Below are 23881 nucleotides of genomic sequence, written 5' to 3' on the forward strand. Positions count from 1 at the left end.
GTAAAAAGAATAACATTAGGGTAATTATATTAGGTGATTTTAACTTTCCCAACATTAATTGGGATAGACATAGTGTTAAGGGCTTGGATGGAGTGGATTTCTTGAAATGTGTACAGGAGAACTTTTGGGTCAATATGTAGAGGGTCCAACAAGGCACAGTGCTGGACCTAATTCTGGGGAATGAAGCCGGACAGGTGGCTGAGGTGGTGGTGGGGGAGCATTTTAGTGATCGCGACCACAACATTTAAGGTTGTTATGGACAAAGAAATAGACAAGTTGCAAACAAATGTTTTGGATTGGGGGAGAGTGGATTTTAATAAAATAAGGCAGGATCTGGCCAAGGTAGACTGGGAAAAGCTACTTGTGGGGAAATCTACAGAGGAACAGTGGGGTGTGTTCAAAAAGGAAATGAGGAGGGTACAGGCTCAATATATTCCCTCTAGGGTGATAGGAAGGAGTCACAAGCCCAGAGAACCATGAATGACCAGAGATATTCAGGATACGATGAGAAGGAAAGAGAGGCTTTTAGCAGGTACAAGGGAAGCAAATCAGCAGAGGCATTAGTGGAGTACAAAAAGTGCAGGGTGGAGATTAAGAAAGCAATTAGGAGAGCAAAGAGGGGATATGAGAAAGCTTTGGCTGGTAAAAGTAGGGAAAATCCCAAGATATTCTATAAGTATATCAATGGGAAGAGGATAACCAGGGAAAGAGTAGGGCCCATAAGGGACCAAGGGGGCAATCTATGGGTGGAGTCAGAGCACATCGCTAGAGTGTTGAATGAATACTTCACATCCGTCTTCACCCAAGAGAATGAAGATGAAGGTATCGAACTCGGGGAGAGAGATCGCGAGGTTCTTAAGCAAATTGATATAGGGAGTGACAAGGTATTGGAGGCAGGCTTAAAAGTGGACAAATCTCCAGGTCCAGATGATTTGTGTCCCAGACTGCTGAGGGAGGCAAGGGAGGAGATCACAGGGCCTCTGACACAAATTTTTAATTCCTCTCTGGCCACGGGGGAGGTTCCAGAGGACTGGAGAACAGCTAATGTGGTTCCGCTATTTAAGAAGGGTTGCAGAGATAAGCCAGGGAACTACAGGCCAGTGAGTCTCATGTCAGTGGGAGGGAAACAATTAGACAAAATTCTGAAGGAGAGAATCTATCTCCACTTGGAGAGGCAAGGTTTGATCAGGGATAGTCAGCATGGCTTTGTCAGAGGGAGGTCATGCCTAACAAATTTGATTGAATGTTTTGAGGAGGTAACCAGGTGTGTAGATGAGGGTAGTGCAGTTGATGTAGTCTATATGGATTTCAGCAAAGCCTTTGACAAGGTCCCACATGGGAGACTTATAAAGAAGGCAAAGGCACATGGGATACAGGGTAATTTGATAAGGTGGACTCAAGATTGGCTTAGTTGTAGGAGACAGAGGGTGATGACAGAAGGATGCTTTAGTGACTGGAAACCAGTGTCCAGTGGCGTACCACAGGGATCTCACAGAACCACAAAATCACACAGTGCAGGAGAGGCACTTTGGCCCATCGAGTCTGCACCGATACTTGAGAAACACCTGACCTACCTAATCTCATTTACCAGCACTTGGCCTCTAGCCTTTAATGTTATGACATGCCAAATGCTCATCCAGGTACTTCTTAAAGGATGTGAGGCAACTCGCCTCCACCACCCTCCCAGGCAGCGCATTCCAGACCGTCACCACCCTCTGGGTAAAAGAGTTTTTCCTCACATCCCCCTAAACCTCCTGCCCCTCACCTTGAACTTATGTCCCCTCTTGTCTGAGCCTTCAACTAAGGAGAACAGCTGCTCCCTATTGACCCTGTCTCTGCCTCTCATAATCTTGTACACCTTGATCAGGTCGCCCCTCAGTCTTCTCTGCTCCAACAGAAACAACCTAAATCTATCCAACCTCTCTTCATAACTTAAATGTTTCATCCCTGGCAACATCCTGGTGAATCTCCTCTGCACCCCCTCCAGTGCAATCACATCCTTCCGATAATGTTTCGACCAGAATTGCACACAGTACTCCAGCTGTGGCCTCACCAAGGTTCTATACAACTCCAACATGACCTCCCTACTTTTGTAATCTATGCCTCGATTGATAAAGGCAAGTGTCTCATATGTCTTTTTCACCACACCACTAACATGCCCCTCCGCCTTCAGAGATCTAGGGAGGGAGGGACCATTATTAAACTGATACATGGCTTGGGTGGGTTGTCTTATGAGGAAAGGTTGGACAGTTTAGGCTTGTATCTGCTGGAGTCTAGAAAAGTAAGAGGTGACTTGATTGAAACATATAAGATCCTGAGTGGATTTGATAGGGTGGATGTGGAGAGGATGTTTCCTCTTGTGGGAGAATTTAGAACTAGAATTCACTATTTTAAAGTAAGAGGTCGCACATTTAAAATGGGATATGAGGCTAAATATTTTCTCTCATGAGTCTTTGGAACTCTCTTCCTGAAAAGGCAGCAGAAGCAGAGTCTTTGAATATTTTAAGGCAGAAGTGGATAGATTCTTGGTAAACAAGGGGGTGAAAGGTTATCGGGGGTAGGCGGGAAGTTACAATCAGATCAGCCATGATCTTATTGAATGGGGGAGCAGGGTCAAAGGACTGAGTGGCCTACTCCTGCTCCTAATTCATAAGTTCGTATGTATGTAAACCCTCTCTACTTAGGAAACTCGCGAGGACACCAACCCCAGCAGGGTTCAGGTGTAGACCGTCCCATCAGTACAGATCCCACTTTCCCCAATACTGGTACCAGTGCCCCACAAACCGGAACCCACTTCCCCCACACCGGTCTTTGAGTCATGCATCCATGTCGCCAATCTTATTTGCCCTGTGCCAATTTGTACGAGGCTCAGGTAATAATCCAGAGTTTATTACCTTTGAAATTCTGCTTCTTAATTTGGTGCCTAGCTTCTCATACTTTCTATGCAGGCCCTCTTTCCTTGTCCTGCCTATACCGTTGGTACCTACATGGACAATCACAACTGGATTCTCTGCCTCCCACTACAAGTTCCTCTCCAGCCCTGAGCAGATGTCCCAAACCCTGGCACCGGGCAGGCAGCAAGCTGCCCGGACTCTCACTCTTGTCTGAGAAGAACAGTGTCTATCCCCCTGACCATGCAATCCCCTACTACCACTACATTGCTTTTAACTCTCCCCACTTGAATGGCTTCCTGTACCATGGCACCATGGTCAGCCTGCTCATCCACACTACAGCCCTTGCTCTTGTCCATACAAGCTGAAAGAATCTTGAACCTGTTGCTCAATTGCAAGGGCATTCCCACCATCTCGATCCCCTTAACTGCCTGTCTGGTAGTCACACCCACCTGTCCCTGACCACTGACCAAAGCAGATGACACTAATCTTAGGGGTGTGACTGGCCAACTCCTCCTGTCCCTTGGAACAAGGATATCCCAGCGTGCCGCTACCTCCTCCAGGAGGGCAGCGAGACACTCGTCGGAAAACCTTGGGGCCGGCTGCCCCGCTGATATGCCCTCCTGCCTGCCCTGTTCTGCAATGACATTCTGCATCACTACGGTAACTGCAAAGTCAATAGCAGCCTTCACATGACTGCCGGCACCATTTTTGAATAGGCCGCTGGATCGCTATTGGACCTGGCAGACATTGAGCTCCCACCCCTGCCCATCCCTTCACACTGATCCCTGAAATGCGCATTACGCTGGATGGGCCTTAATTGGTCCAATGCAGGAAAAATTCTGCCCATAAAGTTGCCAGAAAAGTTAGCAAGCCTGAGGATTGGGAGCAGTTTAGAATTCAACGAAAGGAGGACCAAGAGATTGATTAAGAGGAGAAAAATAGAGTATGAGAGTAAACTAGCAAGGAGCATAAAAGTAACTGTAAAAGCTTCTATAAATATATAAAAAGAAAAAGATTGGTGAAGACAAATGTAGGTCCCTTACAGTCTGAAACTGTCGAATTTATAATAGAAAACAAGGAACTAGCAGAACAATTAAACAACTACTTTAGTTCTGTCTTCATGGAGGAAGACACAAATAACTTCCCAGGAATACTAGGGAACCAAAGGGTCTAGTGAGGAGGAGAAATTGAAGGAAATTAGTGTTACTGAAACAATCATGCTGGATAAATTAATGGGACTGAAAGCCAATAAATCTCCAGGGCCTGATAATCTACATCCTAGGGTACTAAAGCAGGTGGCCATGGAAATAGAGGATGGGTTGCTTGTCATCTTCCAAAATTCTGTAGATTTGGGAACAGTCTCAGCAGATTGGAGGATGGCAAATGTAACCCCAATATTTAAAAGAGGGAGGGAGAAAACAGGGAATTACAAATCGGTTAGCCTAACATCAGTAGTATGGAAAAGCTAGAGTCTATTATAAAGGATGTGACAACAGGACCCTTAGAAAATATCAATGGGATTAGACAAAGTCAACATGGATTTATGAAAGAGAAATCATGTTTGACAAACCTACTGAAGTTTTTTGAGGACGTAACTAACTGAATAAATAAGGGAGAACCAGTGGATGTGGTGTATTTGGATTTTCGAAAAGCTTTTGATAAAGTCCCACATCAGAGGTTAGTGTGTAAAATTAAAGCACATGGGTTTGAGGGTAATATATTGGCATGGATTGAGAATTGATTGGCAGACAGGAAACAAAGTCTAAAAATAAGTTTTTTTTCGGAGTGGCAGGCGGTGACTAGTGGGGGTACTGCAGGGATCAGTGCTGGAACCCCAATTATTCACAATATATATTAATGATTTAGATGAGGGAACCAAATATAATATTTCCAAAATTGTTGATGGCATGAAACTTGGTGAGAAAGTGAGCGATGAGGTGTTCAGAGGCTTCAAGGCGATTTAGACAGGTTGAGTGAGTGGGGCAAATACATGGCAAATGCAGTATAACGTGGATAAGTGTGAAGTTACACACTTTGGTAGGAAAAACAGAATGGCAGAGTATTATTTAAATGGTGCTAGATTGGGAAATGTTGATGTACAAAGGGACCTGGGTGTCCTTGTACACCAATCACTGAAAGCAAACATGCAGGTGCAGCAAGCAGTTACGAAGGGAAATGGTATGTTGGCCTTCATTGCGAGAGGACTTGAGTACAGGAGCAACGATGTCTTACTGCAGCTGTACAGGGCCTTTGTGAGACCACACCTAGAGTATTGCCTGCAGTTTTGGTCTCCTTACCTAGGAAGGGATTTGGGTCAAAGGGTCATGAGGACTCAAAGCGTCAACTCTTTTCTTCTCCGCCGATGCTGCCAGACCTGCTGAGTTTTGCCAGGTAATTCTGTTTTTGTTTTTGTTTTGGATTTCCAGCATCCACAGTTTTTTTTTGTTTTTAGGAAGGGATATACTTGCCATAGAGAGAGTGCAGCAAAGGTTCACCAGACTGATTCCTGGGATGGCAGGATTGTTGTATGAGGAGAGATTGGGTCGACTAGGCCTGTATTCACTGGAGTTTAGAAGAATGAGAGGGGATCTCATTGAAATGTATAAAATTCTGACAGGGTTAGACAGGCTGGTTGGAGAGATGATGTTTCCTCTGGCTGGGAGGGTCTAGAACAAAGGGCCACAGTCTCAGGATATGGGTAAGGCCATTTAGGGCTGAAATGAGTCTTCAGTCTGAGGTTGGTGAACCTGTGGAATTCTCTACCACAGAGGCTGTGGGGGCCAAGTCACTGAAAATATTTCAGAAGGCAATAGAGAGATTTCTAGACTCTAAAGGCATCAAGGGGTTTGGGGAGAGAGCAGGAGTGCAGTGTTGAGATAGAGGATCAGCCATGACCATAATGAATGGCGGAGCAGGCTCGAAGGGCCGAATGGCCTACTCCTGCTCCTATTTTCTATGTTTCTCACTGCTTCTTCTCCCCAAGACTGGCACCAACACCAACTATCTCTCCCCCTCAATGTGGCACTGAGTCCAACTGAGTGAAAGTCAATGGTATGTTTATGGTGGGGTTCTCACTCTGACACTCCCCTACTCCACACCCACAATGATACTTCCTGGTCATTCACCACATTGTTACTTTATTTTGTGTGCAAAATGGCAGCTGTGTTTTCTATGTTTCTGGTTGAAGTTGAAGGCATTGATTGTGACGGGGGGGCTTGTGATTGTATTTGGACACGTTAAAAATAAGGCTGCCAGGTATGACTCAAAACATCTGCTTCTGTACTTGGCCAGAATTTCCCACCAGCTCTGTGGAGATGGAGGCAGTTGCTGGAATTTTTGACCTGAATGGCGATGGATTTATCGATTACTACGAATTTGCGAATGCACTACATCCTAGCAGAGACTGTCTCCGGCAGAGTGAGGATGAAGGCAGAATTGAAGATGAGGTGAGAGATGATGTTTAGTTTCTTGGTAACTTGTGAAAGTTTGAGCCAATCAGATACAATGATCAGTCTTTTCCCTAGGCCGCTCCCTGAGCCCAGTCCCCCAGGCACTTTCTAGAGCTCAGCCACCGCCCCCACCCCCCCCAAGATACCTCCCTGAGCTCACCCGTCCCCTAGGACCGTTCCGGAGCTCAGACTGGCCCCCAGGCTCCTCCCGGAGCTCAGCCTGCCCCCTAGGCTCCTCCTTAAGCTCATCCTTTTCCATGGGCCACTCCCTGAGGCCCACATGTTCCCTCAGCTCCTTCCTGAGCTCAACTAGTCCAAGCTTCTCCCTGAGCTCACAATGTCTCCCAGGAGCCTCCTAGAGCCCAGCCTGTCCCCTCGGCCCCTCCCCAACATTAGCCCACCCCAGAGCTCAGCTTTTTCCTAGGCTCCTACTGGAGCTCGGCCTGTCCCCTAGGCTCCTGCCCGAGTGCAGCCCGTCTGTGAGGATCCATCCTGACCTTAGTATGTCTCCTATGACCCCCTCTGACTTCAGCCTATCTCCTAGGCCACCCCACGACCTGAGTCCATCCTGTATCATCCTCCCCAAGCTCAGCCAGAGCTCTAGGCCTCTCCTTGAATTGAGCTAGCCTCCTCGGCCCCTCCAAGTGCTCAGACAATCCCTTAAGCCCACATCAAGCTCAGCCAGTCCCCTTGACTCTCTCCAAGTTAAGGCATTCCATTACACCCCTTCCTGAGCTCATCCAGTCCACTAGACCATTCCCCTTGCTCAGGCCCCTCCATAAGATCAGTCTCTTCCCTCGGCCCCTCCCCGAACTCAGCCTGTCCCCAAGGCCCCTCCCCAACCTCAGACTGTGCTGTAGGACCCTCCTTGACATCAGCTGTCCCCTAGGCATCGAGCCAAGCTCAGCCTGTCCCATAGGCCCCTCTCTTAACTCTGCCAGATCCCTTGGCCCCTCCTCAGAGTTCAACATTTCACCTGTAGTCCCTCCCTGAGCTCAGCCTGTTCCCTAGGCCCCTTTCTGAGCTCAGCCTGTCTGCTTGGCTCCTCCCCAAGCTCAGCCTGTTCCCTAGGCCCCTCCCTGAGCTCAGCCTGTTCCATAGGGCAGTTCCAAAACTCAGCCTGTTCCCTAGGCCCCTCCCTGAGCTCAGCCTGTCTGCTTGGCTCCTCCCCAAGCTCAGCCTGTTCCCTAGGCCCCTTTCTGAGGTCAGTTTATACCCAAGACATCTCCTCGAACTCAACCTCTCCTGTAAGCACATCACTCAGCTGACCCTATCCTCTAGGCCGCTCCCTGAGCTCAGATTATCTCTTAGGCCCCTCCTCAAGCTTAGCTTGTCCTTGACCTCAGCCTGTCCTCTAAACATATCTACAAACTCAGCTTGTCCATTAGGCTCCTCTCTGAGCTCAGTCAGACTCCTAGACCCATCCCCAAGACCAGCCACTCTCCTAGGCCCTTCTGCATGCCCAGCCAATCCCCAAGACCTATCTCACAGAATCACAGAATCTTTACAATACCAAAGGAGGCCATTTGGCCCATCGAGTCTGCGCTGGCTCACTGAAAGAGCATTCCACCTAGTCCCACTCCCCTGTCTTATCCCCTAACCTTGCACACACTCTCGTTTCAGGTAGCAATCCAATTCCGTTTTGAATACCTCGATTGAACCTGCCTCCACCACCCTCTCAGGAAGTTTGTTCCAGACTCTAACCACCCTCTGGGTGAAAACATTTTTCCTCACATCACATTTACTCCTTTTGCCAATTACTTTGAATCTGTGCCCTCTAGTTCTTGATGTTCTCTTGAATGGGAACAGTTTCTCACTATTTACACTGCCCGTACCCCTCAGGATCTTGAATACCTCTATCAAGTCTCCTCTTGGCCTTCTTTTCTCCAAGGAAAACAGTCCCAACCTCTCCAATCTATCCTCATAATTTTATCCCCTGCAGGAGCTCAGCCTGTCCCCTAGTGCCCTCCCTGAGCTCATGCAATTCAATGAAGAGTGCAGGAGGGCATGCCAGGAGCAGCACCAGGCATACCTAAAAATGAGTCAACCTGCTGAACCTCTAAGACATGACTACTTGCATGCTAAACAGCATAAGCAGCAAGTGATAGACAGAGATGAGCGATCCCACAATCAACGGATCTAAGCTCTGCAGTCCTGCCATAACCACTTGTGAATGGTGGTGGGAAACTAAACAACTGAATGGAGGAGAAGACTCCACAAATATTCCTATCCTCAATGATGGAGGAGCCCAGCCGTCAGTGCAAAAGATAACGCTGAAGCATTTGCTACAACATTCAGCCAGAATTGCTGAGTGGATGATCCATCTCAGCCTCCTCTGGAGGCCCCGGGCATCACAGATGCCAGTCTTCAGCCAATTCAATTCACTCCACATCAAGAAACGGCTGAAGACACCGGATACTGCAAAGGTTATGGGCCCAGACAATATTCCGGTAATAGTACTGAAGACTTGTGCTGCAGAACTTGTCGCACCCATAGACAAGCTGTTCCAGTACAACACTGGCATCTACCCGGCTATGTGTAAAATTGCCCACGTGTGTCCTGTACACAAAAAGCAGGACAAATCCAACCCGGCCAATTACACCCCATCAATCAACTCTCCATCATCAGTAAAATGATGGAAGGGTTCATCAACAGTGCTATCAAGCAGCACTTGCTTAGCAATAACCTGTTCACTGATGCCCAGTTTGGGTTCCGCTAGGGTCACTCAGCTCCTGACCTCATTACAGCCTTGGTTCAAACATGGACAAAAGAGCTGAACTCCCGAGGTGAGGTGAGAGTGACTGCCCTTGACATCAAGGCAGCATTTGACCGAGTGTGGCATCAAGGAGCCCTAGCAAAACTGGAGTTAATGGGAATCGGGGAAAACTCTCCACTGGTTGGAGTCATACCGAGCACAAAGGAAGATGGTTGTGGATGTTGGAGGTCAGTCATCTCAGCTCCAGGACATCACTGCAGGAGTTCCTCAGGGTAGTGTCCTCGGCCCCACAAAGGCCCCTTTGACAGCACCTTCCAAACCCATGACCACCACCATCTAGAAGGACAAGGGCAGCAGATAAATGGGCAATAAATACTGGCCCAGCCAGCAAAGCTCACATCCCATGAATGATTTTTTTAAAAAATCAAATCACCCCTCACTCTTCTAACCTCCTTTAAACTGCCTCCAAGGCATTTACATCCTTCTTTAAATAAGGAAGACAAAACTGCACACAGTTCTCGAGGTTCGGTCTCACCAATGCCCTGTCTAACTGAAGCATAACATCCTTACTTTTATGTTAAATCCCTTTCGTAATAATGGATAGCATTCCATTAGCCTTCTTAATTGCATGCTGTACCTACATCATTGACTTACCATCACTGAATCCCCCAAGATCAACATCCTGGGGGTTACCATTAACCAGAAACTGAACTGGACTAGCCAAATAAATACTGTGGCTACAAGAGCAGGTCAGAGGCTAGGAATCCTGCAACGAATAACTCACCTCCTGACTCCCCAAAGCCTGTCCGACATCTACAAGGCACAAGTCAGGAGTGTGATGGAATACTCCCCACTTGCCTGGATGAGTGCAGCTCCCACAACACTCAAGCTTGACACCATCCAGGACAAAGCAGCCCACTTCATTGGCACCACATCCACAAGCATTCACTTCCTCCACCACTGACACACAGTAGCAGCAGTGTATACCATCTACAAGATGCACTGCAGGAATTCACCAAGGCTCCTTCCAAACCCATGGCCACTACCATCTAGAAGGACAAAGGCAGCAGATAGATGGGAACATCACCACCTGGAAGTTCCCCTCCCAGTCACTCACCATCCTGACTTGGAATATATCGCCGTTCCTTCACTGTCAAAATCCTGGAACTCCCTTCCTAACAGCACTGTGGTTGTACCTACACCACATGGACTGCAGCGGTTGAAGAAGGCAGCTCACCACCACCTTCTCAAGGGCAACTAGGGATGGGCAATAAATGTTGTCCCAGCCAGCGAAGCACACGTCTCATGAATGAATTTTAAAAATGTATTTTGTGACTTTCATAAGCTTTCCTTTTCTATTTTATCTTGGCCTATATTTTTCTGGATAACCAACGGGCTTGAGATTTGGCAGTGCTGCCCTTTTTCTTTGTGGGGACATGTCTACAATGTGCCTGTGGAATGCCGCCTTTCAATGCCTCCCACTGATTTGACATAGTTTTTCCTTCTAATAGTTGTATCCAGTCCACTCTCACCAGCTCACTGCCAGCTTTGTAAAATTTGTCTTTTCCCAATTTAGAACTTGTATCAGAATCACTGAATTGTTATGGTGCAGGAGACAATTCAGCCCATCGTGTGTGCACCGGCTATCTGAGCATTTTAACTTCATGCCAATCACCTGCCTTTTCCCCGTAACCCTGCACATTGTCTTTATTGAAATATTCATCTAATGTCCTCTTGAATGCCTCGATTGAACCTGCCTCCACCACACTTCCAGGCAGTACATTCCAGACCCAAATCACTGGTTGTGTGAAAAAGTTTTTCCTCACCTCGCATTTGCTTGAATAACAGAATCACAGAATCAGAGAATCTCACATCGAGTCTGCACCGACATGTGAGAAATATCCTAACTACCTAATCCCATTTACCACTACTTGGCCCATAGCCTTGAATGTTATGATGTGCCAAGTGCTCATCCAGGTACTTTTTAAAGGATGTGAGGCAACCCGCCTCCACCACCCTCCCAAGCAGCACATTCCAGACCATCACAACCCTCTGGGTAAAAAAGTTTTCCCTCACATCCCCCCTAAACCTCCTGCCCCTCACCTTGAACTTAAGTCCCCTCGTGACTGACCCGACAACTAAGCTGCTCCCTATCCACCCTGTCCAAGCCCCTCATAATCTTGTACACCTCAATCGGGTCGCCCCTCAGTCTTCTCTGCTCCAACGAAAACAACCCAAGTCTATCCAACCTCTCTTCATAACTTAAATGTTTCATCCCAGGCAACATCCTGGTGAATCTCCTCTGCACCCTCTCCAGTGCAATCACATCCTTCCTATAATGTGGCAATCAGAACTGCACACAGTACTCCAGCTGTGGCCTCACCACTATACAACTCCAAAATGACCTCCCCACTTTTGTAATCTCTGCCTCGATTGATGAAGGCAAGTGTCCCATATGCCTTTTTCACCACCCCACTAACATGCCCCTCCGCCTTCAAAGATCTATGGGGACACACGCCAAGGTCCCTTTGTTCCTCAGAACTTCCTAGTGTCATGCCGTTCATTGAATACTGCCTTGTCAAATTACTCCTTCCAAAGTGTATCGCCTCATACTTTTCAGGCTTAAATTCCATCTGCCACTTATCTGCCCATTTGACCATCCCGTCAATATCTTCCTGTAGCCCAATACACTCGACCTCACTGTTAACCACCCGGACAATCTTTGTGTTATCCGCAAACTTACTAATCCTACCCACATAGTCATCTATGTCTTTTACATAAATGACAAATAATAAGGGACCGAGCATAGATCCCTGTGGTATGCCACTGGACACTGGCTTCCAGCCACTAAAGCATCCTTCTGTCGTCATCCTCCGTTACCTACAACTAGGCCAATTTTGAATCCCCCTTATCAAATTACTCTGTATCCCATGTGCATTTGCCTTCTTTATAAGTCTCTCATGTGGGACCTTGTCAAAGGCTTTGCTGAAATCCATATAAACTACATCAACTGCACTACCCTCATCTACACACCTGGTCTCCTCCTCAAAAAATTCAATCAAATTTGTTAGGCATGACGTCCCTCTGACAAAGCCATGCTGACTATCCTTGATCAAACCTTGCTCTCCAAGTGGAGATAGATTCTCTCCTGCAGAATTTTGTCTAATTGTTTCCCTACCATTGATGTGAGCCTCACTTACCTGTAGTTCCCTGTCTTATCTCTACAACCCTTCTTAAGTAGCGGAACCACATTAGCTGTTCTCCAGTCCTCTGGCACCTCCCCTGTGGCCAGAGAGGAATTAAAAATTTGGGTCCAAGCCCCTGCGATTTCCTCCCTTGCCTCCCTCAGCAGTCTGGGACCCAAATTATCCAGACCTGGAGATTTGTCCACTTCTAAGCCTGCCAACACCTCCAATACCTTGTCACTCCCTATATCAATTTGCTTAAGAACCTCGCAGCCTCTCTCCCTGAATTCGATAACTTCATCTCATTCTCCTGGGTGAAGATGGGTGTGAAGTATTCATTCAACACTCTAGCGATGTCCTCTGGCTCCACCCATAGATTGCCCCCTTGGTCCCTTATGGACCCTACTCTTTCCCTGGTTACCCACTTCCCATTGATATACTTATAGAATATCTTGGGATTTTCCCTACTTTTACCAGCCAAAGCTTTCTCATATCCCCTCTTTGCTCTCCTAATTGTTTTCTTAAGCTCCACCCTGCACTTTCTGTACTCCACTAATGCTTCCATTGATTTGCTTCCCTTGTACCTGCTAAAAGCCTCTTTTCCTTCTCATTATAACCTGAATATCTCTGGTCATCCATGGTTCTCTGGGCTTGTGACTCCTTCCTATCACCCTAGAGTGAACATGTTGAGGACTCGAAACGTCAACTCTTTTCCTCTCCGCCGATGCTGCCAGACCTGCTGAGTTTTTCCAGGTAATTCTGTTTTTGTTTTGGATTTCCAGCATCCGCAGTTTTTTTGTTTTTATTTATGTTGAGCCTGTACCCTCCCCATTTCCTTTTTGTACACCCCCCACTGCTCCTCTGTAGATTTCCCAACAAGGAGCTGTTCCCAGTCTACCTTGGCCAGATCCTGCCTTATTTTACTAAAATCCACACTCTCCCAATCCAAAACATTTTTTTGCAACTCATCAATTTCTTTGTCCAAAACAAATTTAAACTGTACCATGTTGTGATTGTTATCACTAAAATGCTCCCCCACCACCACCTCAACCACTAGCTTCATTCCCCAGAATTAGGTCCAGGACTGCACTGTCCCTTGTTTGGCCCTCTACATATTGACCTAAAATTTCTCCTGACACATTTCAAGAAATCCACTCCATCCAAGCCCTTAACACTATGTCTTTCGCAATTAGTATTGGGAAAGTTGAAATCACCTAATATAATTACCCTATTGTTATTGTTTTTACACACCTATGCAAATCGTGCACGTATTTGCTCCTCAATTTCCCACTGACTATCTGGGGTCTATAATAAACACCTAACAATGTGGCTGTCCCTTTTTTATTCCTAAGCTCTACCCACAAAACTTCATTCGATGCCCCCTGCAAGATATCATCTCTCCTTACTGCAGTAACTGACTCCTTAACTAATGCCTCCTCCTCTTTTACCCCCTCACCTGTCTCGTCTAAAAATTCTATATTCCAGAATGTTGAGCTGCCAATCCTTCCCCTCCCTCAACCACGTCTCAGCTTCTTTTGCAAAACACTCTAAACCTGTGCCCTCTCATTCTTGATCCTTTTACAAGCAGGAATAGTTTCTCCCTATCTAAAACAAAAACAGAATTACCTGGAAAAACTCAGCAGGTCTGGCAGCATCTGCGGATATCAGACCTGCTGAGTTTTTCCAGGTAATTCTGTTTTTATTTTGGATTTCGGGCATCCACAGTTTTTTGTTTTTTCTCCCTATCTACCCTGTCCAGACCCCTCGTGATTTTGAAAACTTCTATCACTTCTCCTCCCCATGGAAAGCAATCCCAACTTCTCCAATCTTTCCTCATAACTGAAGTGTCTTAACCATTCTCATAAACCTCTTCTGCACTCTCTCCAATGCATTCACATCCTTCCTATAGTGTGGCGCCCAGAACTGTACACAACACTCCAGTTGAGGTCTAACCAGTGCCTTATATAAGTTCATCATAACCTTCCTGCTCTTGTACTCTATGCCCCGATTAATGAAGGCTAGAATACTGAATGCTGACCTGCTTGAGCGTGAAATAGCGCGTGACAACGTCAGGTAAGCGTCCCAACATCATCGACACTCGTGCGATATTTTGGTTGGTGGGTGCATGCGAGAATCGGCAGCACGCCTGCCAATAACGGAGAGGTTATTAAGGCCATTAAAGTTGTAATTAACCGAGATTTGTCATTGCCTGTCCAATGTTACAGTTGGCAGGTGTGTGAATGGGCCAGGTGGCTTTTGCTGTTTTTAGGGAGCCTCTTTCACGGGTTTCCATCATTCAGTAAAAAAGAAATAAAAATGCATGGGCAGAATTTTCATCTTGTATATGTCCAGGTGTCTGATTCTGATGCATAGGCATTTTTTCCAGAATTTAAAATCTGTTTTTATTACATTTAAATTCTTCAGCTCCCTGAGGCAGCTCTCCACCTTCAGGGAGCTTTCATTCCACCCTCGCCCATGACCGTGCCTGCGCTGACTTCAGTGCTCACCCTCCTCCCATCCCCACCCCCACCCCAGCAATGCTGAGCTTTTCAGTACGTATTTAATGCTGACTGGTCGTTAACTGGCCAGTCAACATGAAATCGCAGTCAGGGGTCTGCTACCTGGCTGCTCCCAGGCCCACCAACCATGGGGCACCCACTGAACAAAAAACCCTGCCCTTGAATGCAGTTCAAGCATTTTGCGCCCTCTGTGCCCTTCACACTGTTCATATCCCAATTGCTATTAAGGTAGTTGAAGCCCCCAATGATCACTGCCCTTTTGTTTTTGCACTTTGTCTACATATTTCTTCTTCCAACTCCCTTCCACTATTTGGGGTCTATGGTACACTCCTAGCAGTGTGGCTGCCCCTTTTTTGTTTCTGACTTTAACCCATATGGCCTCATTTGACACTTCATTTAGTATAACATCCCTCCTCACAGCTGTAATTGAGTCTTTAACCAATAATTCTACACCCCCAACTTTTTTACCCCCCAGCTCTATCCAGCCTGAGAAACTATATCCAGGGATTTTGAGCTGCCATTTTTGCCCTTCCTTAAGCCAAGTTTCTGTTACAGCGATGATATAATTCTGCCGTGTGTCTATCTGTGCCCTCAGCTCATCGGCTTTATTTACTACGCTCCTTGCATTTACATACATACCTCTTAACACTGCCAAATTCCTGTGCTGTACACTTTTTAAACTGTGACTGCTCCATGGCTAGATTTAGCGAGGAGATTGTACATCGTGCCCAGTAGTCCAATTGTTCTACAGTCCACTAAAACGCTCATTAATTTGCAGTCAGTGCCCGAGGGGTGAAAAGCTCTGGAGCATTTTCAAGCCTCTGTGTTGCTTGAGTGGGCAGATAAGCTAGAGGCCCAACTCCACACGTGTCAATGTGGCTGCATCTGAACTGTCCCAGCTGCAGAGGACTGGTCACTTTATACAAGGTCTCCCTAATGCGTGATAGCTTTCCCCTCGCCAACTCCCCCCCACATGTGCTTGTGCACAACCATCAGCTGCAGGGCAGCCCTTGCCCCCCACCTCCACACCCTCCCCCCAACTCGCCCTAACTGCAGGGCACCCCTGCCCTGGCACTGCACTGTCAGCAGCTGAGAAAATGCAATTTGCCTGTGCCCCCACCTGAGTACACGGCGCCTCAAGTTTGACCTTGAACAGGTGACCCTCACAAGCGCTGTGCAACATTACAGTGCACTCACCTCCGAGTTCCCCTTGAAATGCAGCTCACCAGCTGCACACCCTATAAATGCTGTTGTCAAACATGTCGGTGTGCTCGGATGATCCAGTGCTGAGGGGATGGCTCTGGTGAGCAGGGCTTATAATGAAATGCAGACGTATCACAATGAGGTTCCTAATGTGTGGTGGTGGGAAACGTGACCCTCCATTGACGGGCGGAACGGATGATTGGAAACTGGTTCCAAGATATCTTAAAACCGATTTTTGGCCTTGCCGCTATATTGTCCGCTCAAGCTGTCATGATGCACGATGCCAGTGGGCATTGGAAATTCCACTCTAGGCCCCTCCCTGAGCTCAGCCTATCCCACTGGCCCTTCCCTGAGGCCAATTGGCCCATCATGTCCGGTGAAGACATGATGGGTGCAATAGCCTCCTGCACTGTAACAATTCTGTGAGATCTTGTGATAGGCTCCTCTCTGAGCTCGGCCTGCCCTCTAGGCTCCTCTCTGAGCTCGGCCTGCCCTCTAGGCTCCTCTCTGAGCTCGGCCTGCCCTCTAGGCTCCTCTCTGAGCTCGGCCTGCCCTCTAGGCTCCTCTCTGAGCTCGGCCTGCCCTCTAGGCTCCTCTCTGAGCTCGGCCTGCCCTCTAGGCTCCTCTCTGAGCTCGGCCTGCCCTCTAGGCTCCTCTCTGAGCTCGGCCTGCCCTCTAGGCTCCTCTCTGAGCTCGGCCTGCCCTCTAGGCTCCTCTCTGAGCTCGGCCTGCCCTCTAGGCTCCTCTCTGAGCTCGGCCTGCCCTCTAGGCTCCTCTCTGAGCTCGGCCTGCCCTCTAGGCTCCTCTCTGAGCTCGGCCTGCCCTCTAGGCTCCTCTCTGAGCTCGGCCTGCCCTCTAGGCTCCTCTCTGAGCTCGGCCTGCCCTCTAGGCTCCTCTCTGAGCTCGGCCTGCCCTCTAGGCTCCTCTCTGAGCTCGGCCTGCCCTCTAGGCTCCTCTCTGAGCTCGGCCTGCCCTCTAGGCTCCTCTCTGAGCTCGGCCTGCCCTCTAGGCTCCTCTCTGAGCTCGGCCTGCCCTCTAGGCTCCTCTCTGAGCTCGGCCTGCCCTCTAGGCTCCTCTCTGAGCTCGGCCTGCCCTCTAGGCTCCTCTCTGAGCTCGGCCTGCCCTCTAGGCTCCTCTCTGAGCTCGGCCTGCCCTCTAGGCTCCTCTCTGAGCTCGGCCTGCCCTCTAGGCTCCTCTCTGAGCTCGGCCTGCCCTCTAGGCTCCTCTCTGAGCTCGGCCTGCCCTCTAGGCTCCTCTCTGAGCTCGGCCTGCCCTCTAGGCTCCTCTCTGAGCTCGGCCTGCCCTCTAGGCTCCTCTCTGAGCTCGGCCTGCCCTCTAGGCTCCTCTCTGAGCTCGGCCTGCCCTCTAGGCTCCTCTCTGAGCTCGGCCTGCCCTCTAGGCTCCTCTCTGAGCTCGGCCTGCCCTCTAGGCTCCTCTCTGAGCTCGGCCTGCCCTCTAGGCTCCTCTCTGAGCTCGGCCTGCCCTCTAGGCTCCTCTCTGAGCTCGGCCTGCCCTCTAGGCTCCTCTCTGAGCTCGGCCTGCCCTCTAGGCTCCTCTCTGAGCTCGGCCTGCCCTCTAGGCTCCTCTCTGAGCTCGGCCTGCCCTCTAGGCTCCTCTCTGAGCTCGGCCTGCCCTCTAGGCTCCTCTCTGAGCTCGGCCTGCCCTCTAGGCTCCTCTCTGAGCTCGGCCTGCCCTCTAGGCTCCTCTCTGAGCTCGGCCTGCCCTCTAGGCTCCTCTCTGAGCTCGGCCTGCCCTCTAGGCTCCTCTCTGAGCTCGGCCTGCCCTCTAGGCTCCTCTCTGAGCTCGGCCTGCCCTCTAGGCTCCTCTCTGAGCTCGGCCTGCCCTCTAGGCTCCTCTCTGAGCTCAGCCTATCAGCTTTGGTCTCAGACTCATTGCAATATTTAGTGGTCAGCTGTTTTTTCTTACAGGTCTGTCGCCAGGTTGCTGAATGTAGCTGTGCCCAGAGATTCCAAGTGGAACAGATCAGCGCCAACAGATACCGGGTAGGTGCAGCATTGTGGGGGTTGTGTGTACATAGAAGGGAGGTGGGAGTTTATATTTGCATACAGTGGGAAAGAGCATTGTGGGCCTCTGTGAGGTGCTGGGTGCATGGGGTAGGTGGGTGTGTTTTGTGGTAAGCGTGTTAATGTGTCTGTGTGCATTTTGTTTTTATGGGTATGGGTGTCCCTGACGAGGTCAACATTCATTTCCCTTGAGAAAGTGGTGGTGAGCTGCCTCCTTGAACCGCTGCAGTCCCTGTAGTGTAGGTACACCCACAGTGCTGTTAGGGAGGGAGTTCCAGGGTTTTGACCCAGTGACAGTGAAGGAACGGTTATATATTTCCAAGTCAGGATGGTGAGTGACTTGGAGGGGAACTTCCAGATGCTGGTGTTCCCATCTATCTGCTGCCCTTGTCTTTCTAGATGGTATTGGTCGTTGATTTGGAAGGTGCTGTCAAAGAAGCCTAGGTGAGTTTCTGCAGCACATTGTGTAGATGGTACACACTGCTGCTACTGTGCATCGGTGGTGGAGGAAGTGAATGTTTAAGGTGGTGGATGGGGTGCCAATCAAATGAGCTGTTTTGTCCTGAATGATGTTGAGATTATTGTGAAAAAAAGAGACATGTCGAAGCTTTTGATCTTGCACTCATCAGGACACTTGCAAGAATACCAATATTAGGGGAAAACAATCATTTGTATTGTATAAGAAGAGAATGCTGATTGGTTGGCGAGAGGACTCTGGTAGAGGCATTGCCATGGAAAGTACACCAGTTGATGGTGACTGGCAGTTAACTGCCAAACATTGTTTGAAATTTAAACCAGGCAGCTTGATCCTGATTGGTCAAGGCATTGCCCTGCAGAATGTAGCTTCCAGTACATGCAAATGCACCTGTCACACAAATGAGTAATGTGGTATATGAATTTCAGTGGCAGTGTGATGCTAGGTATGTAGGTCATACATCCCAAGGACTGACAGATCATATCAAACAGCATGTCCCAGACGCTGTTCGCAACAGGCAGGGTACAGACCATTCACTGACTCATTCCTCAGGGCAATGCCGTAATCAATCAGGGTTAATGTAGACTAGAACAGTAGTAGTGTAAAGGGCGGAGAGGGGCAAAAGTTCCTAGATTGTGTTGAGGAGAATTTTCTACAGCAGTATGTGTCCAATCCAACAAGAAAAGAAGCACTGTTGGACCTGGTTCTTGGAAATGAGGCGGGCCAAGTAGATCAAGTGTCAGTGGGGGAGCATTTAGGAGACAGTGATCATTGTATTGTACATGTTAGGATGATGATAGAAAAGGACGATAGACAATCCAGAGTAAAAATAATTAACTGGATAAGAGCCAACTTCAATGGGGCAAGAACAGAGCTGGGCCAGATAGGCTGGAACGAAAGATTGGCAGGAAAAACTGCACATAAGAACATAAGAAATAGGAACAGGAGTCGACCATTAGGCCCCTCAAGCCTGCTCCACCATTCAATATTATCATGGCTGATCTTTTTGTGTTTCAAGTTCCACATTCCCATCCACCCTCAATAACCTTTGATTCCCTTGCCTAACAAGAATCTATCTACAACAAAAACATAATTACCTGGAAAAACTCAGCAGGTCTGGCAGCATCGGCGGAGAAGAAAAGAGTTGACGTTTCGAGTCCTCATGACACTTCGACAGAACTTGAGTTCGAGTCCAAGAAAAAAAGTTGTTTGCTACTTATTCCTATATCTCAAAGGAAATTGTGTCCGACAGCAGACCTAAACTTTGTTCAGAAGCATTTGTAAAATCAAGAGAACAAATGGAGTTCATCATATCATTTTTTCTTGGACTCGAACTCAAGTTCTGTCGAAGGGTCATGAGGACTCGAAACGTCAACTCTTTTCTTCTCCGCCGATGCTGCCAGACCCGCTGAGTTTTTCCAGGTAATTCTGTTTTTGTTTTGGATTTCCAGCATCCGCAGTTTTTTTGCTTTTATCTCTGTTAAGAATCTATCTACCTCTGGCTTAAAAATATTCAATGACCCCATCTCCACCACCTTCTGAGACAGAGAGTCCCAAAGTCACAGAAAAAATTTTTTCCTCATCTCTGTCCTAAAAGGGTGGCCCCTAATTTTAAAACAGTGCCCCCTAGTTCTGGACTCACCCACAAGAGGAAACATCCTTTCCACATCCACTTTGTCAAGGCCGTTCAGGATCTTATATACTTTAATCAAATCACTCATCACTCTTCTGTACTCCAGTGGAAACAAGCCAAGTCTATCCAATCTTTTCTCATAAAAAAACCCCACTCATTCTAGGTATCAATCCAGTAAACCTCTTCTGAACTGCCTCCAATGTATTTACATCCTTCCTTAAATAAGGAGACTAAAACTGCCCACAGTATTCGAGGTGCGGTCTCACCAATGCCCTGTATAACTGAGACATAACATCCTTACCTTTATGTTCAACCTATTTCCAATAACCTTCTTAATAACTTGCTGTACCTGCATACTAACTTTTTATGACCCATGTTCTAGAACACCAGGATCCCTCTGCACCTCAGAATTCTGCAGCTGTTCACCAATTAAGTAATACTCTGCTTTTTTATCCTTCCTGCTAAATGAACAACTTCACATTTTCCCACATTAAACCTTATTTGCCAGATCTTTGCCCACTTAATCTATTTATATTCATCTGCAAACTCCTCATGTCCTCTTCACAACATACTTTCCCACCTATCTCTGTGTCATCTGCAAATTTAGCTACCATGTCTTCACTCCCCTCATCTAAGTCATTGATGTAAATCATAAAATGTTGAGGCCCCAGCACAGACCCCTGTGGTTGAACAATGGGCTACATTCAAAAAAGAGTTGTTTTGGGCACAGTCGAGGTATATTCCATTGAAAGGGAAAGGCAGGGCAAACAAATCCAGAGCTCCCTGGGTGAAAAAGGAGATTGAAATTAAGATAAAGAAGAAAAAGTGTATTTATGACAGGTGTCAGGTGGAAAATACAATTGAGAACCAAGAGGAATACAGAAGGTTCAGAGAGGAGGTGAAAAAGCATATTAGAGAAGCAAAGAGGGATTATGAGAAAAGACTGGCAGCCAACAGAAAGTGGAATCCCAAAATCTTCTATAGACATATAAATAGTAAAAGGGTGGTAAAAGGATGAGTAGGACTGATTAGGGACCGAAAGGGAATTTACACATAGACGAAGGGGCCATGGCTGAGATATTAAATGAATACTTTGCATCCGTCTTTACCAAGGAGGTAGATGCTACCCAGGCTATGGTGACAGACGAGGAAACTCTGTCACTCGGAGGGTTCAAAATTGTTAAGGAGGAAGTGTTGAATAGACTGTCGGTACTTAAAATTGATAAGACACTGGGACCGGATGAGATACATCCAGGGATATTGAAGGAAGTGAGAGTAGAAATTGCAGGGGCACTGGCCATAATCTTTCAGTCTTCCCTAGACTCAGGGGTGGTGCCAAAGGACTGGAGAATTGCAAACATTATGCCCTTGTCCAAAAAAGGTTGTAAGGATAAGCCCAGCAATTACAGACCAGTCAGTCAGTGGTGGGGAAGATTCCAGAAACAATTATTCGGGATAGAATTAGTCATCACATGGAAAAATATGGGTTGATAAGGAAGAGCCAGCCTGGATTTCTAAAGGGGAAATTGTGTTTAACCAACTTGCTGAAACTTTTTGAAGAGATAACAGAAAAGGTGGATGAGGGTAATGCTGTTGATGTGGTGTACATGGACTTTCAAAAGGCATTTGATACAGTGCCACACAACCAACTTGAGAAAAGTTATTGCTCATGAAATAAAAGGGACAGTAGCAACTTGGATACAAAATTGGCTGAAGGGCAGGAAGCAGAGAGTAACGGTCAAAGGATATTTTTTGGGCTGGAGAAAGATTTGTAATGGAGTTCCCCAGGGGTCAGTATTGGGACCCTTGCTTTTCCTGATATATATTAATGATCAAGATCTTGGTGTGCAGGAGACAATTTCAAATTTGCGGATGATATGAAGCTTGGGAGTGTTGTGAACTGTGAGGAGGACAGTGTAGAAATTCAGGGGGACACAGGTTGGTATAGTGGGCGGATAGGTGACAGATGAAGTTCAATGCAGAGAAGTGTGAGGTGATGCATTTTGGTAGGAAGAACATGGACAGACAAAATAAAATAAGGGGTGAAATTTTGAAGGGGGTGCAGAAGCAGAAAGACCTGAGTGTATATGTACATAGATCATTGAAGGTGGCAGAACAGGTGGAGAGAGCAGTTAATAAAGCAGATAGTATCCTGGGCTATATTAATAGGGGCAGAGAGTACAAGAGCAGGGAGGTTATGCTGAATTTATATAAGACACTCGTTAGACCTGAATTGGAATATTGTGTACAGTTCTGGGCTCCACACTATAGGAAGGATGTGAACACATTGGAGAGAGTGCAGAAGAGATTTACAAGAAAAGTTCCAGGGATGAGAAACTTCAGCTATGAGGATAGATTGGAGAGGTTGGGACTGTTCTCGTTGGAGAGAAGGTGACTGAGAAGAGATTTGATAGAGATGTTGAAAATCATGAAGGGGCTGGACAGAGTAGATAGGGAGAAGCTGTTCCCACTCGTAAAAGGATCAAGAACGAGAGGGCACAGATTTAAAGTGATCTGCAAAAGAAGCAAATATGACAGAGAAAAAACTTTTTCACACATGAGTAGTTCAGGTTTGGAATGCGCTGCCTGGATGTGTGGTGGAGGCAGGTTTAATTGAGGCATTCGAAAGGGCATTGGATGATTATTTGAATAGAAACAATGTGCAGGGGTATGGGGAAAAGGCAGGGCAATGGCACTAGGTCATAATGCTCATTTGGAGAGCTGGTGCAGACATGATGGGCTGAATGGCCTCCTATGTCTTTAAGATTCTGTGATTCTCTGATAGAACTGCACTCATCCAGGCAAGTGGGGAATATTCCATCACACTCCTGACTTGTGCCATGTAGATTGTGAACAGGCTTTGGGGAGCCAGGAGGTGAGTTAGTCACTTCAATATTCCCAGCTTCTGACCTCTTGTAACCCCTGTATTTATATGTCTAGTCCAGTTCAGTTTCTGGGCAATGGTAACCCCCAGGATGTTAGCAGTGGGGAATTCAGCAGTAGTAATGCCATTGAACATCAGGGGAATGTCAATGGGAAAAGCATCACAACCATGACTAACAAAAGATATTTAGAGTAATGTTAGATCCAGTGAGGAGTTATATAATCTTGCTCGATAATCAAACAAGCCTGAGGATTGGGAGAGTTTAGATTTCAGCAAAGGAGGACCAAAAGATTGATTAAGAGGGGAAAAGTTTGAGAGTAAATTCCAAGGAACATAAAAGTGGACTGTAAAAGCTTCTTCGAGTGTTTTGTCACTTAATAATTAAGATTACACACACAGCTATTTGCTTCTGAATTCCAACTTCCTGTGTGAAAAACAGAAGGTCCGTTTATTCCTTATTCTCTACCAGAGGGCCATACATCTGGGACTTAGCACACCTTCCTGTCAGCTTTTATATAACAATTTTTTTTAACTAAAATGTCCTTTTACAAAGAAGCATAAATATTAAACACAAACATTACATCTCCCCACTTAGCCAGGAACAAATCAGCCAGATGGTTTGCAGATTCACTTTGGTCTAGAGAGGAATGTTGGTTTCGGCATCTCAGTTTGTTCACTTAAAAAGGGGAGGTTCTGCTGTTCCACTTGTTTCTGTTCAGGTTCAACAGTCACAGCTACAGGTTTGTCAGTTGAATCAAGTCGGGTTACACTAACTGGAGCAGATGTTTCCCAGAAATCTTCCACTGTGACTGGAGATCCCTGGGAATTTGGTTCCTAGGATGTGGCTTCTCTAATCTGGTCAGTGTGTCTCTTCCAGATTCCATAGGAAGATTCAGCAT

The 23881-nt window shown here is 47.1% G+C and overlaps 1 protein-coding gene across 1 annotated transcript in view; it reads left to right on the top strand.

Annotated features, from left to right (window-relative positions):
• LOC121275738 (microtubule-actin cross-linking factor 1-like) overlaps window positions 1–23881 on the top strand; it is a 105810-nt gene that overhangs the window by 58510 nt on the left and 23419 nt on the right. Inside the window, exons 5-6 of the mRNA XM_041183328.1 lie at window positions 6186–6340; window positions 17895–17969. Of these exons, the coding sequence (XP_041039262.1) occupies window positions 6186–6340; window positions 17895–17969 (230 nt within the window). The remainder of the gene's footprint in view (window positions 1–6185; window positions 6341–17894; window positions 17970–23881) is intronic.

This window comes from Carcharodon carcharias, chromosome 3 (genome assembly GCF_017639515.1).
Source record: "Carcharodon carcharias isolate sCarCar2 chromosome 3, sCarCar2.pri, whole genome shotgun sequence".
Taxonomy (NCBI): domain Eukaryota; kingdom Metazoa; phylum Chordata; class Chondrichthyes; order Lamniformes; family Lamnidae; genus Carcharodon; species Carcharodon carcharias.